The 17,482-nt window shown below is 60.1% G+C and overlaps 2 protein-coding genes across 2 annotated transcripts; both read left to right on the top strand.

Annotated features, from left to right (window-relative positions):
- The first annotated feature begins 1,879 nt into the window (after nt 1-1,879).
- On the top strand, nt 1,880-6,747 carry MRGBP (MRG domain binding protein). The gene is made up of 6 exons (XM_070381445.1): nt 1,880-2,023; nt 2,147-2,537; nt 3,043-3,164; nt 4,901-4,982; nt 5,238-5,312; nt 5,720-6,747. The coding sequence occupies exons 2-6, from the start codon at nt 2,390-2,392 to the stop codon at nt 5,905-5,907; spliced, it is 615 nt and encodes a 204-aa protein (XP_070237546.1). The 5' UTR covers nt 1,880-2,023; nt 2,147-2,389; the 3' UTR covers nt 5,908-6,747.
- Nucleotides 6,748-9,135: 2,388 nt separating this feature from the next.
- Nucleotides 9,136-16,779, top strand: OGFR (opioid growth factor receptor). Its single transcript, XM_070381444.1, has 7 exons — nt 9,136-9,339; nt 11,488-11,556; nt 12,093-12,171; nt 13,074-13,152; nt 13,895-13,961; nt 14,562-14,710; nt 15,433-16,779. Exons 1-7 carry the CDS (start codon nt 9,193-9,195, stop codon nt 16,448-16,450), a joined length of 1,608 nt encoding a protein of 535 aa, XP_070237545.1. The 5' UTR covers nt 9,136-9,192; the 3' UTR covers nt 16,451-16,779.
- Nucleotides 16,780-17,482: the final 703 nt, after the last annotated feature.

Here is a 17,482-nt window from a genome sequence, read left to right as displayed (position 1 = left end):
ACACAGGTGGCCCACACACATCTCTCTACCCAGTTGCACTTCACTTTTGAACACTTTTTCTTCTGTATGTTATTTTGAGGAGACTCATCCTAAATAGGCCTTCCCAAGTGGCACTTGGAGAAGGCAATGGCACCCCACTCCAGTACTCTTGCCTGGAAAATCCCATGGACGGAGGAGCCTGGTAGGCTGCAGTCCATGGGGTCGTAAGGGTCAGACACGACTGAGCGACTTCACTTTCACTTTTCACTTTCATGCATTGGAGAAGGAAATGGCAACCCACTCCAGTGTTCTTGCCTGGAGAATCCCAGGGATAGGGGAGCCTGGTGGGCTGCCGGCTATGGGGTCGCACAGAGTCGGACATGACTGAAGCGACGCAGCAGCGGCAGCACATTCTAAATAAGTCCCAGGTGGCCCAGTGGCCCACGCTGGATCACCAGTGCGGTGATCTGAAGCCTGACATCTGATTCACCACAACCCAGAGGCTGAAGGTGCAGGCACAGCGTTCAGATTCCTGAATCCTGCCTCAGTCTGGCTCCGGTTGTGCTCACGTCTGTGGGACACAAAGAAATGAGCCATTTCACTGGGATTAGGCAAAGTCCTGGCAGCTGAGCATGGCATTTAGCTCCACCCTGACACTGGGCACAGAGGTGGGCTCAATACCCATGGGTAGAGACGGTGCCACACAAACCTGGTGAAGCAGACAAATGGGCAGTACCCAGGAGGCTTCATGTAAGAAAGATGTGGAGAAGGCAGTTTCCTTTTGCCCAAATCATCCAACCTGTCTTTCTGCATTGAGTCTGATTGCAGATACACATGCCAGGATCTGCCTGGAACGAAAGGAACCAGGTGTCTGAGGACCACAGCTGCTGGCTGAACACAGCTCAGCTACAGGGGCCACCAGAGAGGACCAAGACACAGCCCAGCACCCAGGTGACCCCAGGCAGGAGGAAAAGATTGCATGAGAGGCACAAATGGGCTGAGGCTGTCTTGTGGGCATCCTAGAGGCATCTTGTGTAGCTTCCTAGAGGAGGAGGCTCTCCAGATTGAAGAAGACAGGAATTGGGTGGGGATAGAATGAGCAGAAGGTGGACCTGGTGGAGGGGCAGGGACCCCGACGTGACTGGGAAGTGTAGGGAGATTAATGATGAGGGCCACTGTCTGTCAGCACTTTCTGTGTGACAGAGCCCATGTGAAGTGGCTTTGGGCTGTGCTCCGTTCCACCTCACAGCAAGCCCTGAGGGGAGTCCCACTTGTGGGTCAGAGAGAGGAAAGGAGCACAGTCCCAGCGAAGTCACAGTGTCCCTCCACATCGTGGCTCCAGGACAGCCGGTGGCACTGGGTCACTGTGAAATCCTCTCTGGGCCACGTGTCCCCACTCTGTGGGGACTGACATCACACGAGGGAGGCCAAGACTCTGAGTCCCCGCTGTTCCGGGAGTGAGGCTGGCCAGAACAGTTCCGAATGCCCGCTAAGAAGCGCGAGAGTGTGCCCAGGGCACCCCAGGATAAGGCGCCGTCGTTAGCTGCACTGCACGGAGGACACTGCGGCCTGGAGAGGCTCAGCGTCTTGCCTGGCTCACACGGCTGGCAAACCGCAGAGGCAGAAAGGGACCCGGAAGGCCGACCCGGAGTCTACACCCAGGGGGAGAAGAAGAGCAAGAGCACTCCTAGCCTTGGGTATCCCGCCCGGGGCACCTCGTGGGCGTGGGCTGACGGAGAAGGGGCGGGGAGAAGCCCTTGGGGGCGGGGACGGGCGGGGCCGGCGATCTTGATTGGGCGCAGCTCTGAGCTTGTCACCTGACTGCCCAGGCCGGCCGCCCCATTGGCCCCGCCCCCAGAGGCCCCGCCCCTCCCGACCAGGGTTAACCCCCCAGGGCCCAGTGCCGGTCACCCTGGAGGCCCCGGGCGGGAAGGCTGTACCCCGACGTCCCTGCCCCGGTGTTCAGGAGCCTCTCTGTGCAGCGCTCAGGCCGAGGGTCAGCTGGAGGCAGTGGAAGCCCTTGGAGCCCCTACTCGCAGGAACTGTAGGTTGCCTGTTCTTTTTCTTTGCTTCTTACTGAGGTGCAGCTTGCATTCCCGCCATCGTAAGCGCAGAGTTCAGCGGGGTTTACCCCGAGCTGTGCAGCCACTGGAACTATCTAATTTAGGGCATTTCCATCCATCTACGCAAACCGACTCCTTCGCCTGATCCGCCTGCTCTGCCGGCGCTGCGCCGCGGGACCGTGCCGCCTAGGGGCGCGGCGACCCAGCGCTCAGCTGCGCCTGCGCCTGCGCCGAGCGAGAGCCCGAGAGCGAGCCCGTCGAGCGCGCGCCCACGCCGCGAGTGCGCCTGCGCGGAGCTCGTGGCCGTGCCCGCTCCCGCCCGGGGCTCGTCGCTGGGCGGCGGGGCCATGGGGGAGGCCGAGGTGGGAGGCGGCGGCGCGGCCGGCGACAAGGGCCCGGGGGAGGCGGCCACCAGCCCGGCCGAAGAGACGGTGGTGTGGAGCCCCGAGGTGGAGGTGTGCCTCTTCCACGCCATGCTGGGCCACAAGCCCGTCGGTGAGCAGAGCGCCGCGCCGGGGCGGCCCACCCGCGTGGGGGCGGGGCGGCCGGCAACGGTCGGGGACGCGCGCTGGGCGCGCGGGGCGGGGCCTCCTGCGCCTGCACCCCCGCCTACCGTGCCCCCACCTGCGCACCCTGCCCCCACCTGCGCATCCCACCCATGCTTCCTCCAGCAGTCCCCAACTCCTGCCCACGCTGCCCCCTTCTATACCCTACCCCCACCCGACTCTGCCCCCTTCCTGTGTACAGCCACCCATCCCGGCTGACTCCAGCCCTCACGTGCACCCCGACCCCTGTCCCCTCGTTACACCTCCGCTGCAGACCCCTGCCTTTTCCTCTCCCACCTCTTACCCCCGCACCTCCTACCTCCTCCACCCTCCACCTTTGCCTCCCTACACCCTTGCAACCACTGCCCGCTTTCTCTCCGTTGCCCCCTACCTCTCTTTTCTACCCTACCAGCTGGCCTACCCCTCCCCCACAAGCCGACCCCTTCCTTCTGCAGGTGTGAACCGGCACTTCCACATGATCTGTATCCGAGACAAGTTCAGCCAGAACATCGGTCGGCAGGTCCCATCCAAGGTCATCTGGGACCACCTGAGCACCATGTATGACATGCAGGCACTGGTGAGCTGGACCCCCGCAGACAGAGCTGCTGGCAGGGAGCCCCCTCCACACCACCTACCCCGCCTTTGTCCGCCCCCCCACCCACCCAGGTCCTGGCCTCAGGGACCTTGACACCCAGGATGTCCCACAGGTGACGAGTTGTTAAACGAGATAGCTCTGGGTAGTTTTATGAAAACACAAGCCTGGTGACAGTAGCTAGCTACTGTACTGAACCTACCTTAGATTTGGAGGGGAGGCAAGGTTCAGTTAAGATCTTTCCAGGAGATAACTAGGGAGCTGAGGCCTGTGTGGGAGGGGGCTCTTAGGTTGTCAGTCCTGTGGAAAACTCCCAAGGGCTATAGGCAGGAGGTGACTGGGTCTGAGTCACATTGAGATGAATATGGTGGCTTCTTGTGAGAACCAGGCTGACCGGAAGGCCACCCTCAGGGAACCCCCAGATGCTGGGTCTGAAGGAGAGCAGGTCAACTCAGTAACCAGGACAGTAGAAAAGACAGGTGGGTGTTCCCTGCAGAGGAACAGCAGGAGTCAGGGCCCTGTGGCAGCAGGCGTCAGGACTTGGGGCTGCACCGGCACCCCACCCTGTGCCCCTCCCTCCTCCCACCCCCCTCCCACTGAAACCTGGTGCTTGTCATGAGGCAGAGAGTGAAGCTCAGACCCTCCTGTGTCCTTAACCCTCACCACCACAAGTTCCCTGTTGGCCTTGGGCAAGTCGTTTGCATCTCCTTGTCCCAAGGCAGAGAAGGGAGAGAAATGACAGTACTGCTCTGACCCCCAGCCCGCAGTTAGCACCTGGGAACTTGAGGTCAAGCTGTTGAACTGAAGCAGGCCCCCCAAAGGGCTGTGCCCACCAGTTGGGGCCTCACTCCCCCAGAATTCCCATGTTCAGCAGTTTGATAGGACCCCATGCTTGTCATGTTGGGGTGTCACCTGGCCCCCAGACGCTTCCTGCATCTCCACTCCAGGCTGGGGCCCAGAGCTGGACACAGAGACAAGTATGGCAGGGCCCCTGTCCTGCGGGCCTTTGGTGCGGTAGACAGGACAGATGGCTCTCAAGTGCAGACGCTGGCTTAGAGGGTGCTGAGGCCGTGACGCCCATTACGGGGTCCCCGTGATACTCAGCTGTGGGGGCCACCAGGGGGGCTCTCAGTCCAGGACAGGTAGCCCTTCCTTCCTCAGTTCCTTGGACCCGAGCACCACTATAGAGCTGATGCCATGGTCACCTGGGACCTTGTAAATATGGGTCTGTGGATCTCACCCCATGGGATGACCATGGGCCTGGGAGCTCTCAGGGTTTGTGAAGCTCCCAGCTGGCAGTTGGCACACTTATTCGCTGACCACCAGGCTTGCAGCTCAGCTCCCAAATTGGGGACTAGAAGCCCTGTCTCCTGAATCCCCTCCCAACCCAGAGACCTTTCCCGCCAGCTCACCTTTCCCTTTGTCTGGTGGTGGTGTTTCCGGCTCTCTGTCCCTCTGGGCCTACGTGATCTGGGGAACAAGTGGAGCCTGGCGAGCATTCCTGGTGCTGCCTCCATTTTGCTTTGTTTGCCTGGTTTCCACGAGAGAGAACAAAGGCCTCAGGCCCTGCGCCTGCCCACTGCAGCCCCTCAGGACAGCCATCTGTGCTCGTTGGTCACTCCTGAGTTGGCTCTTACATCTCTAGTCACATTTTTTTAAATGTGATATTTAAAATCATATTTTCTTCTTTGCTTCTAAAAAAAACCCTTATTTGTCATCAGCACGAGTCTGAGATTCTTCCGTTCCCAAATCCAGAGAGGAACTTCATCCTTCCAGAAGAAATCATTCAAGAAGTCCGAGAAGGTATGACTCGGGCAAGGGCAGATTTGGGAATGGGAAAAGGCGGTGGTGTCAGGGTGAAGGTCACGAGCCTCAGAGAGTGAGGGTCACTGGCTGGGTGGTGCTCACCCTCCAGGATGGGGCGGTCTGGGGGCCTCCAAGACAGGGGCAGACACCTCCCAAGTCGGCAGCAGCCCCTGGCCTGAGCCACCGTGGTCAGGCGGGGCCATGGCGCTCACCATTGTGGGCTCCAGGTCATCGTCGGTTATCTCCCCACAGGAAAAGTGATCATAGAGGAGGAAATGAAAGAGGAAATGAAGGAAGATGTGGACCCCCACAACGGGGCTGATGATGGTAAGCGTGGAGCTTGCCCTCCCACCGTAGGGCCCCAGGGGCATGGACCCCAGCCTGGTGAGGCTTCCCCATCACTGGCAATGGGGTCATTCGTCTGTCTCAGCAGCTGAGAAGGCAGCTTCTGTCTGGTCGGGGAGAGCCTCCCACACAGGGGAGTCACTCTTGGAGCCAGCCTTGGGGGTGGGGGTGCAGGAGGCTGCCCGACTAAAGTAGAATGGGTGGCAGCCTTCTCAGTGCAGGGCAAACCCCAAGAAGCAAAGATGGGCACAGCCGTGCAGGCACCTCAGCTAGGGAGGAGCCTTTTGGGGTCGACGTCATGTACATAGGTATAGATTTTTGTAACTGAACAGGAAGATGAAATAAAATTTTGGATATTCTGTTTTCAGCCAAATGATTTTGTCTCCCAGTTTTTTCATCTTCAGGAAGCTTGGGGAAAGCAACAGAAAAGTCCAGCAAAGACAAAGAAAAGAACAACTCGGACTTGGGGTCCAAAGAGGGGCCAGACAAGCGGAAGCGCAGCCGGGTCACCGACAAAGTCCTGACCGCCAACAGCAACCCCTCCAGCCCCAGCGCAGCCAAGCGGCGCCGGACATAGATACTCACAGCAGGCGGGTGCTGTGGTCTCGAGGCAGTGGGAGGGTCAAATACCACCGGCCTTACTGCCTGCCCTCGGGTGCCAGAGGCTCCTGAGGTGCCACTCAGACCGTCTGGGCTCGGATGGCCCCCAACGCCCAGGATGGGTCCCGCTCAGATGCTGAGACCCGGGACGTGAAAGCCCAGGCCGCGTCCTCTCTGGACACTCGTGGGTTCCATCGCTGTGGCTCAGCTGCACCTGGGGCCAAGCGTTGGCATGGGCCTGAGGACCAGGCTGCGTGGGCAGAGCGCGGACACAGCAAGCAATAAATCATGGACTGCCTCTCTGCTCTGAGGGGCCCGGGTCTTCCCGTTTCTCCGTCTGTCCACCGGTCAAAGGCTGGCTCTCAACTGACTGCAGCCTCAGGGGGGGAGCGTCAGGCCACAGGCGCCGGCCCTTCCACCACCAGGGAGACTTGAGAACTGGGTACTTTGCCTCATTCATCTGTACTGTAATGATGTATATAATTTGGTTGGTATTTCACTATTTAATTTTTAAGAAGCCTATTTTACTAGGGTTTTATACGAAAAAAGTACTGCAGAAGTTGAACCTGTGTTGTATTTTTTGCTGAGATGTTTTGTTTTAAGGTAACAGACTACTGAGATACTTTTCACTCAGTTTTTATATGCCAGATACAGAGAATTTGTAGCGGTTATTTTTGTATTCTCGAGTCAGTCCACTCGCAAACAGACCAAATGAATGAGCAGAGGGAGGCAGGCCGAGGACTGATGGGGCCTGGGCACCAGGCTGACTGAGACATACTTGCTTTTGACTGAGGGACATTAAAGCACAAAAAAGCAACTGGAGTTGTGTGATTTTGATATCACAGTTAACTTTTCTTATAGTAGGAGGTTGTCTTTTTCCAAGATTTATAACTGAAGCTAGGCTTTGATGTACTTGGATCACTTGATACAATGAATATACAAACTAGTAACAGGTCTAGAGCGGCTACTTTGTTGCATGTGAGCATCCCTTCAAATAAAAAACCTCAAGAGAGGCACCCAGTCGGAGTGGTGCCTGATGGGAGTAGTGCTTGCTTCCCCCCAGCATGAGAACTGGGGCGGAGCTCAGGCCTCCCAAGTGAGAGAGGAGGCGCTCACCCTCATCCTGACAAACCGGGAGGACACTGGTGCCACCCATCCCCCCAACATCAGCCACAGGCGATTGGAAATCCCTGAGCCCATGGGGCTCCATGGGCTGAGAGGTGGCCGGGTGGGGGTCGGAGGCCGGCACCTGCTGCCCCAGTAGGGCCCGCAGTGCCTGGCACGGAGTGTCTCATGTCAGGTCTACTGACCCTGAGCAGCCCTGGCCTTCCGTCCTGACTGCCCCGTGCAGGAAGCTGAGGCAGAAGCTTACACCCCACAGTCAGACCTGGTGCCTAAGGGCCCCATGGGGTGAGATTCCAGGAGAAGATCACACTTTAAGAGGGGCCTCCTACCACAGGGAGGGGCATCTAGATGGCACCCTGGTACAGTCAAATGTGACTGGCACTTGTAAAGCAGAAGCTGGGCCCCATGTGAGAACAAGTGTGTGGCAGCAGGCAGTATGGGAGGCTGTGCTCTGAGTGCTGCAGCCTGGGGCTACAGCACTGTGTCCTCCAGTGCATGCTTATCTGTTTTCAGGTAGAGGTGGGAGGGCCTGCCTACCAACCCAAGTGCTCTCAGAGCGCCCCAGCACCCATCAGTGCCTCATCAGAGGGCCCCATCCCTCCAGAAGTCACAGCCAGGGTCTAGTCACAGTCAGCTGCAAGTCAGCTAAGAAGGCCAGGCCTGTGGCCACAGTCTGCAATAGGCCAGCCCTGCACAATGCCTGATGGCACCCCACTCCAGTGGTCTTGCCTGGAAAATCCCATGGACGGAGGAGCCTGGTAGGCTGCAGTCCATGGGGTCGCTAAGAGTCGGACACGACTGAGCGACTTCACTTTCTCGCATTGGAGAAGGAAATGGCAACCCACTCCAGTGTTCTTGCCTGGAGAATCCCAGGGACGGGGGAGCCCGGTGGTCTGCCGTCTATGGGGTCGCACAGAATTGGACACGATTGAAGTGACTTAGCATAGCACAGCACAATGCCTGGCCATCTGCCTCTGTTGCCTTCTCCTTGGGACACCTACCCTGGCCATCAGTGGCAGAAGATTTGCAGAAATGCCCAGAACTCCATACCTTTGGGGGAGTCACCACTGTCCTTGAAGGTTGTCCAGGCGAGATGGTACCCAGAGAGATAACGGAGGTTGGTAAGCCTGCAAGGAGTTGGCACCAGCATGAAGGGTCTTCAGCCGTGCCCATGGCCAAGACTGGCAGGTTCTGTCCAGCTCTGAGCTGTCCGCAGATGCAGAGCTCAAGGACTGTCACATCCTTGGGCATACCAACCTGAGGCCTGGCAGCCTGCAGCATTGGGCAGGGCCTCAGTCTCTGTTGACCAGCCCTGAGGGTGACCCCGGGTCATTCCTGTCTCCGGGTGTCTGGGTCTTTACCTGGTGCCTCCAAGTGAGTGACGGCAGCACCCATGCTGTCTTACAACCACTACCTGCAGCAGAGGGGACAGGAGGGCAGGCCCACGAGGACACTGCACTATGGGACTCTCAGACAACTTGGGGGTATCCTCCTAGGGGCACACTTGTGGGGGACATCTGCTACAAACAAGCTCCAGGGGGCCACCCTTCAGGGGGACACCCTCCCTGAGGTCATCCTTGGGGGGATCATGGTGGAGAGAGGTGCCCTGCAGGGGAGGGTGTTCGGAGGGGAAGGGACGTTCTGGGGGTGCTCTGGGGGACCTCCTCAGGGGGCGGGCTTCCTGTCTACATTCTTCTGAGGAGAACACAGGGGCGGGGCAATGGTTCTGGACATCTTGCGTGTAGGCGTCCTCCAGGGTGGAGGAGGCCATTCTCCAGGGGAAAAGGGACCTGGGAGGGTCCTGAGAGGGTACCCTAGGGAGCACCCCCCAAGGGTCCTCTCCAGGGAGAAATCCCTACCTAGGTGGGCATGGGGTGGGGGGGGACAACCTTGGGGGAGAGGGGAGCGTCCTCCGGAGGGGCTTTCTCGGGGGGAGGGATATTCTCGGTGTGGGAGGACAGGCCTCCGCCAGAGGGACATCCTTGGAGGGTACATCCTGGGGACGGTCCTCCTCCGGGCTGGGCGGACCGAGACGGCAGCCCCGGCCCCGCCTCCGACCCGCCCCCCGGCCCGCCCCCGCGTTTCCTCCCTGTTTCACTTTCGCTTCCGCCGGAGCGGGTCCCACCGCCACCGGAGCATGGAGGACTCGGACTGCGACTCGACCTGGGACGAGGATGAGGAGGAGAACGGCGAGAGCCCGCGGGCGGAAGCCGGCGAGGATGGCGAGACCGGCGCTCTGGGGAACGCGGAAGCCGAGGAGGACGCGCCGCCCAGCGCGCTCCAGGTGCCGCCCCCGCGCCCTGGGAACCCGGCGCCCCTGGGGAGGCCGTGGCGGCAAAGGGGGCAAAGCCCGGTTTCTGGCAAGCCATTCCCCGCCCCGCCGCGGGGCCAGGTGTGAAGGCACCTCCCAGAGACCCGGCTTGGGGCCCGGCTCCCCATCTCCAGCGGTGGCCCCCTTCCCTCCCTGTCCTCCGGCTACTCGCTTCCTGGTTCCCAGGACACGCTGAGGTCCGCTCCGACCCGCTCCCCCGCGTGCTCCCCCGCCAGGGCACCTTGCAGGGAATCCGGGGCCACTCTCAGACCCTTATCCCCAGGGCCAGATCGGCGCGGTGACACTTCCTCCAGAGGATGGCCCCAGCACATCCTTGACTCCCCTGTCACATCCCAGCCTCAGGCCCTTGGCTCTGTCCTCTAGACAGACCCAGCCCTCAGCTCTGGCCTCCTTCACCGCCTCTCTCCTGGAGCTGCTACCTCCACCCCGGCTCCCCTACCCAAGACTCCACCCTTCCCCAGGCCCCAGAGCCCCCAGCCTGCCCCACTCCGTTGACCCTCACTAGGTGCAGCACCTACCCGCTCTGACTGGGGCTGACCTCATGTCGTCTGGAGGTGGCCTTGGAGGCTACATGTGTGTGGAGGTGGCCTTGGAGGCTACATGGGTGTGGCTTGCCTGAGCCAGGGCAGCTGGTGTGCCCACCAGCTCCTCGTTGTCACCACTGGTTACTTGTCATAACCATGGTTATTCAACATTACTGGCAGTTACTTGCTGGTACTTACCAGGTGTCACAATCCCCGAGTGGGTACGCCATTGCTCCAGCTGGGGTTCTAGGTGAGGGAGAGGGCTCCAAGTGATAGTTGTCACGACGTGTCCCCCTCCCTTTGGGATGAGGATATCTTGGCACCGTATCTGGGGAAGCTTGGGTTCCAGCCTTAGTGGTCTCAGTGATGGATTGTCGTGCTGCAGATGAGCACTCTGGTGTTCAAATTTCTCTCCGGGTCTTGGAGTGGTCGGTCAGCAAGAGGAACCCCAAGGGGCTCCTGGGCCTGCTGAGAAGGCCGGCGACCTCGGCACATTTCCAGTGTTTCAGGGGTGCACGAGTTCCTAGGGTAGGTAGGCTGGGCAGTGGTCAGAGGCACAGATCACAGGGCAGGAATCCACCTCTTCCCCCAGGCGGATGCCCACTGGACGTGGTGCAGCTTAGGTGGCAGGACACCATCCTCACTATAGCTCCATGGGCCACTCCTAAAGCAGTGCTTCGGCATGTGGACCTTCCTGTGAGATGCCCATGGTCCTCTGACCTCTTCCCTGCCCCTCTGCTATGGCTTATCTCCTTCTACAAAGTCCCAGTCCCCTCTCCATTCCCCCATGGTCCTTCCTGGCTGCCACACACTGGGTCCCGGTGTGGCTTTTTGGTGCTTCCTCCTGGACACTGTCATTTGTGCACCCATGGTGCTGGCCCTGCTCTGAGCTGTGCACCTGACCACCTGACCAGGACCCACCCTCTGGACCGACCCAGGGAGGCTGAGAAATGGATGCTGATGAGGGGTGGGGCAGCTTCTGCTGAGTTTCATTTCCACCCACTGTCCATTGACCTAACCAGCATCTGGCTAAGAAACCCTCTTCAGAAGCATCTGGGGCTCTAGGTGGCAAGGCCACTGCCCTTGGGTATACAGCCCCTTGCTGCTGCTGCTGCTGCTGCTGCTAAGTCGCTTCAGTCGTGTCCGACTCTATGCAACCCCATAGACGGCAGCCCACCAGGCTCCCCCATCCCTGGGATTCTCCAGGCAAGAACACTGGAGTGGGTTGCCATTTCCTTCTCCAATACAGCCCCTTAGGTGTTAGCTTAGAGCGCAGGGCAAGGAGGAAATGTTGGGGGAGGTGGGGTTCCCAGAGGAGGTCCTGGACTGTGATGCCAGCAAACAAGGGAGGAGAAAGTAATGCTGGAGTCGGGGGGCACCCCAAGAATGCACATTGGCCTGTAGTCCTGAGGGCTCACTCCAGCTACTCTGGCCCCTCTGATATTGCTGGCAGCTAGGCCCAGTCCTTGCTGCCCTTACCAGGGTGGGTCCTCCCTGGGGTGGGTCCTGCTTGCTGGCTGCCTTGAAGAATGGGGAGGGTCTCCCCACTGGGATCTGATCCTTTCTCTCTCTCCAGCTCAAGGTGACAGGGTCCCGAAACTGGAGAGCTGCACGGGACACACGCCGGTACCGGCACCACTACCCGGTAGGTATCTGTGCACAGCCCCACCCCTGCAGCCCACCAGGACTGAATCCTTCCTGTAATCACGGGGTGACAGCACCACGCCCTAACTCCCACCACAGCACCCTCACCTTTCACACTGTGACTGCGCCAGCTGCCAGCTCATCCACAGGAGGCCCCACCAGCCCATCTCATGGCTTCTGTTGTCCTCAGCCCCTGCCCTCTGTACCCAAGAGTCTCAGGGAACCCTTGGGCTGTCTCTGGGGTGCAGATGAAGGGGACCTCCCAGCCCTGGCCCACATTGTTGAGGAGGGGATGGTCGTCACTGGTGGTCAGAGGTGGCTGCTGTCTCCCAAGTGTGAAGGCTGGTCCTCCCCTGTGGCGTGGGGGACCCAGGTTTGGCACTTGGGGTCTTCACCAGCCCTCAGGATATCTGGAGGTTGACGGGCCAAGAGCCAACACCTCCTCCCTCCCACCCAGCCCAGGAATGCTTCAGTATGAGGGGTCCTTGGAGTCAGCCTGTTTGGATGACACCTTGTCACCTTTCTCTGGCTCTGTAGGATCTGGTAGAAGGAGATAACAATGGCGACATGCTCAATCTGAGTTTCTACAAAAATGAGATTCGGTTCCTGCCTAACGGTGTGTACCTGCCCAGCTGCCGGCAGCTCCATTCTAGGGGTATTCCTCTCTCCTCTGCCTGTCTGGTCTGCTGGGACATGGTTTGGACCTGTGGCTTTCAGATATACCCCCACAGCACCCACCCCCCCACCCCCCAAAGCTGCTGAGGACTCCCAGGGCCCCAACCCTTGGCCTGGACACAGTGGCCACCATGCTCCAAAGGGCCAGGCGATGAATGCTGGTGGCTTTGCAGGCACACAATCTCTGTCACGACTACTTGACTCTGCCTCCATAGTGAGGAAGCTGCATACATAAACTAACAGGAAGGAATGGTTTTTACCTTTTTAAACAGTTGGGGAAGTTTTATGGTACAATAACATTTATGACATGTGAAAATCATATGAGATTCAAATTTCAGTGTCCACGGTGAGGTTTTATCAGAACCCATCCACATACGTGTTGTCCATGGCTCCTTTGCTGCACGCGCCAGGGGGCCGCACAGCCTCAAATATTCCCCTCCAGGCCCTTTGCAGAAAGTGGGGGGTGCCCTGCGGAGACCAGGCTGCAGCGTAGGGCTTGGTAGCAGGTCCTGTGTGAAGGCAGAACTCCAGCTAGCAGCCTGTGGTTTGTGGGGTGCAGCAAGGCCTCCCTTCTGCAAAGACAGGTTTAGATCTGGGACCACTCTCTCTTACCCGATGGGGCCTCCCAGGTTCTCCCACCCAGAGTGCCAGCATGGCCTGCCCACTCCGGTCTGCCCTCTATCAGCCATAAGGGTTCACCTTCCAGATTGCACAGTGGTGGTCAGCCTAAATTGGGTTAACATCACAGGAGGTGTGCACAACCTGAACCCCAAGGTCCTCATGAAAGGGGCGAGGGGAGGGGCTTTCGGTAGTCCCCCTGACTTGTCTCTGTGGGCCTCCCAGGCTGTTTCATTGAGGACATTCTTCAGAACTGGAAGGAAGACTATGAACTCCTGGAGGACAATCACTCCTACATCCAGTGGTGAGTGGGCGGGGCTTCTGAGGAGGGGCTTGAGGCTCCGCCCGTACTGGATCCTGGCTCCACCTCTTCCAGGCGCCGGGCTTACTGAGCAGGCGCACTGCCCTCTGTGCCCCGTGCCTGGCTCTGCGGGCAGGGGCCAGCTAAGGGGAGACCGGGTCTGGGTTCTCCAGCTGGAAACAGCCTCAGCTGCTGGGGGTTGACGCTGGCTTTGGGGGATAGCAAGAGCAGTCGACTAGCTGGCTCGCTGGAGGCCCCATGAGGCTGTCCTGAATCTGTCCACAGAGCCCCTCTGCCGCAAGGGCGGATTCTAACGGTGTCTTAAGGTGCTCCCCGGACGCTGGCCTGCAAATGCAGTGTCCTTTAAGGACGGCTTGCAGGCGACTGACCCAGGGCACAGGATATCCCTGAGAATAATTCCGCAGCATTAATGGTGGGCGGCAAAGAAGAACGTGAGAATGAAAGGGAATGGTAGAGAGGCTGGTCGCTGTCTGGCAGGTGCCCTCCTGCTGCGTGGGCAGGCTGGACTCTGGGTGGGCTGGGACTCCTGTGGGTGGGCTGTCCTGGGTCCTTATCCTGGGCACTCCCCCTGGAGTTCTTCCATCCTCACCCTTTGACTTTATTGACTGGGGAGAGATCACAGCACATGTGGCATGCCAGGTCCAGCCAGCCCTGCCAGAGTTGAGCCGAGCCCCAGGGTCCGCGAGTGTTGCTTACCAGGCCTGTGCCATCCCTTCCCTCACAGGCTGTTTCCGCTGCGGGAGCCAGGGGTGAACTGGCACGCCAAGCCCCTCACACTCCAGGAGATCGAGGTGAGCTCTGGAGGTCAAGGTACAGGTCACGGCTAGCCACAGGTGTTCATGGGTCCCTTGGGGAACAGGAGCTGAAGGACTCCCCTACCCACAGTTTTATTATCTTCCCTCATAAGTGGTCCTTGCCTCTGGCCCTCAGTGCTCCTTGCAGGCTTCCAGAGAAATCTGACTGAGAGGGTTGCTCATGTCCAGGGGTCTCGGGAAGGGGCCACAAGCAGAGTCAGAGTGACCAAGCTTTGCCTTGGTCAGCCCTGGTTTGGGCTGGATCGATGATGCCTGGCGAGTGGGGAGGGGGCTCCAGGAGCCGGGGAGGCCAAGCAGGTGTGCCCAGGAGACAGGATGGGTGCTTACAGCCCTGTGTCCAGCCCTAGGGTCCCTGAGGTCTTCCCGCAGGTCAGGGAGTTCCTCTCAAGGCTACAGCACATGCCTCAGGCTGGGGAGGTCTGGTGCCAGTTCAAAGTCAAGTGAGCAGCCCCAGGCTCCTGCGCCCTGGCCTTCTGAGCCAAGGCCCCAGATGAATTTGGGCCTGAGGAAGGTGTCCAGCTCTTGGCTGTGTTGCACTGACACTGAGCTCTCTGCCACCCTTGGGGGCTTTTCCAGGCATTTAAGAAGTCTGCGGAGGTCAGGAAGCGGCTGGTCCAGGCCTACGAGCTCATGCTGGGCTTCTTTGGGATCCAGCTCCAGGACCGAGATACCGGCCAGGTGTGCCGAGCACACAACTACCAGAAGCGCTTCCAGAACCTCAACTGGTGAGCAGGCCAGGAGCTTGGGGTTCTGCACAGCTGGTCTCTGATTGCGAGAAACATCTCTGGGGAGGGGCCTGCAAGGCAGAGCCTGAGACTCCCAGCATCCTCTGAGCTTGTGGAGGTGGGGCAAGGGCAGGGTGGGGGCAAGACAGAGTAGGGTGAGGATGGGACCAGGTTGGGCAGGACAGGAGAGGGAGCGGGAGGAGTAGGGGTGAGTGCCACCTGATTCAGCTGTGGGCTTCTTGCTATGGCCTGCCACCCATGTAGGCATGGGTTGGGTTGCCAAGGGGCTCCATCACTTTCACTACATCACTGAACATCCCACCTGGAGGGTGTGGCAGACATGCTCCCCTCTCCCCCCTAGGATGCACTGGGTGGAGGGGCAGCAGCTCAGGGCACATGGGCAACAGACCCCTGCCTCTAGAGGGTCCCCATCTGGTTCTTCTCCAGCTGTGCTGAGGGTGCGTGTTCCATGGGACCAAGGGGACAGTCACCCTTCTAGGGAACGCATCACAGTTCTTTACCTGCACGATCCAGGCACATAGGCCATCTTCTCAGGGACCTGAGGACAGGGTAGGAATGGGGACTGACCTGTGGGCTGGAGTGTCTCTGCTGGTGGACACCAGCCTCTTGGGGGAGTGTGAGGGGGGGCTGGAGAAGGGCAGTCTTTGGCTGAGCACCGCCCACCCACGTGCAGCCCCACCAGCGCCTCCTGTCCCCACCAGGCACAGCCACAACAACCTCCGCATCACCCGCATCCTCAAGTCTCTGGGGGAGCTGGGGCTGGCGCACTACCAGGCACCCCTGGCCCGCTTCTTCCTGGAGGAGACGCTGGTGCGGAGGCAGCTGCCAGGCTTGCGGCACAGCGCCCTGGACTACTTTGTGTTCACCGTGCGCTGCCGGCACCAGCGCCGCGAGCTGCTGCGCTTCGCCTGGGAGCACTTCCGGCCCCGCTACAGGTTCGTCTGGGGGCCCCAGGACAAACTGCAGAAGTTCAAGCCATGCTCACCACCCTGCTCATCCCGGCTGGCCTGCCCCAGACAGGCGAAGGAGGAGGAGAGCCCTGGGGAACCCCCCCTTGAAGCTGGCACCCAGAGGCACGCCTGTGGGCTGGGGAAGGACGAGGAGGCAGGCCCACTGGCCGAGGGTCCCCAGCTACCTGGCACAGAGTCCCAGGAGGTCAGAGCCCTGGAAAGGGACCAGGGAGATGAGACCAGCGAGGAGCAGGGACCAGAGTCACCAAACCCCAAGGAGAGCAAGAAGAGGAAGCTGGAGGCGAATCTGCGGGAGCGGGCCCTGGGGGAGCCAGGCGCCAGCGCCTCTGAGGTGGAGAAGATCGCCCTGAACCTGGAAGGCTGCGCCCTCAGCCAGGGCAGCCTCAGGGTGGAGACCCAGGAAGTGGTCAGCCAGGCCCCAGAGGAGGCCAAGCAGCCCTGCCCCCAGCCCCCAGGGGCCAAGGTGGCCGATGAGGTAAGGAAGCGAAGGAAGATGGACCAAGGTGCCAGTGATCACCCAGAGGCAGCAGCAGATGGTGGCACCCTGACACTGGCCACGACTAAGCCCCCTGCCCCATCTGAGTGCTCAGAGGCTGAAGAGGGTGCAAATGGGATCAAAGAGGAAACAGAAGGCCAGGCAGGGCTGGGGCAGAGTGCCCCTGGCAGCCCAGGCACTGCAGCACCGGAGGTGGAGGAGAGAGCAGAGCCCACAGAGGTGGGGCCTTGTGTCCATCCCGGAGAGCCTTAGGGAAGCAGACGCCCGTGGCCCTCCTGGCCCTGCCCTGCCACAGGCCTGGGAGCCACGTTGTCAGCTGTTCTCAGTGTCCAGCTCTGTTGGCCTGTCCCTGGTGGTCACTGCAGCTGCAAGGAGGCCAGGCCCAGTCCTCGGGGAGGCTGAGGCTTCAGCCTTCTTCCTTCCACCTCACTTCCCACCTCCTCCCTCCTGTGTGCTGTCACCCCCCTCCCCCCCACCAACCTTTGTAACTTGGCCCTTCAGGGTCTGGAGGGGTGGGAGGGGGCACTCATTTTCTTACTCTGATCCAGAGGCCTTTTCTGAATAAACTCATTTGACTTTGAGTGTTTCGGTATGGACGGCAGCCCGTGGATGGCCAGGGCAGGGGAGGGGCTGGTCTCATGAGTACCTCTGGCTGGACTTCTGGGTGCACATGGCCCAGCTGCGTCACCACTTTGCTGTGGAAGTGCCTGGGGCACGACCCTGGTGCAGCCCTCCTGAGCATGTGTGCCCCCCAGTGTATACCCCCCAAAATGCCTGACCCCATGGCCACCCAGAGCCTCTGGGGCTGGGCATTGGGTCCCTAGGCTGCCTTTTGTCAGCGATTCAAGGGTGTGGAGCAGTGTTAGGTGTGCCCTGATCTGGGGCTCTGTGATGCGCCTCGGAGCACAAGCTCTGTGGTGGTTCCATGGCTCTGTCCCCTCTGTCCCCACCCTGGCAGCCACAGCCGCCCCTCAGCCCATGGGTCCTCCACACAGGGACCCTGGGCCCTCCAACCTGGCATGGGAACAGAGTGCCACCCTCCTTCAGCAACCCCCAACCCACAGGGCATGCTGCCATCAGCCTGGCTTTGTCCCCTGGCCAGGACTGACCTCTCCCCTCCTGACACGTGGAAGTGATGGAGGTCACACCTGGGGGTGGGGGGCAGGGGGAGGGAGCCTAGTTCATTCTGCGGGTTGGGAGCTGGGACCTGCATCCCGCTAACATGCTCCCCTGACACCTCCTGTCCAGTGTGTGGGGGCGGGGGGAGATGGACAAACTTAAGGT

Source organism: Bos mutus, chromosome 13 (genome assembly GCF_027580195.1).
Source record: "Bos mutus isolate GX-2022 chromosome 13, NWIPB_WYAK_1.1, whole genome shotgun sequence".
In the NCBI taxonomy this organism is placed as follows: Eukaryota; Metazoa; Chordata; class Mammalia; order Artiodactyla; family Bovidae; genus Bos; species Bos mutus.
This window is presented reverse-complemented; position numbering and strand designations above follow the sequence as displayed.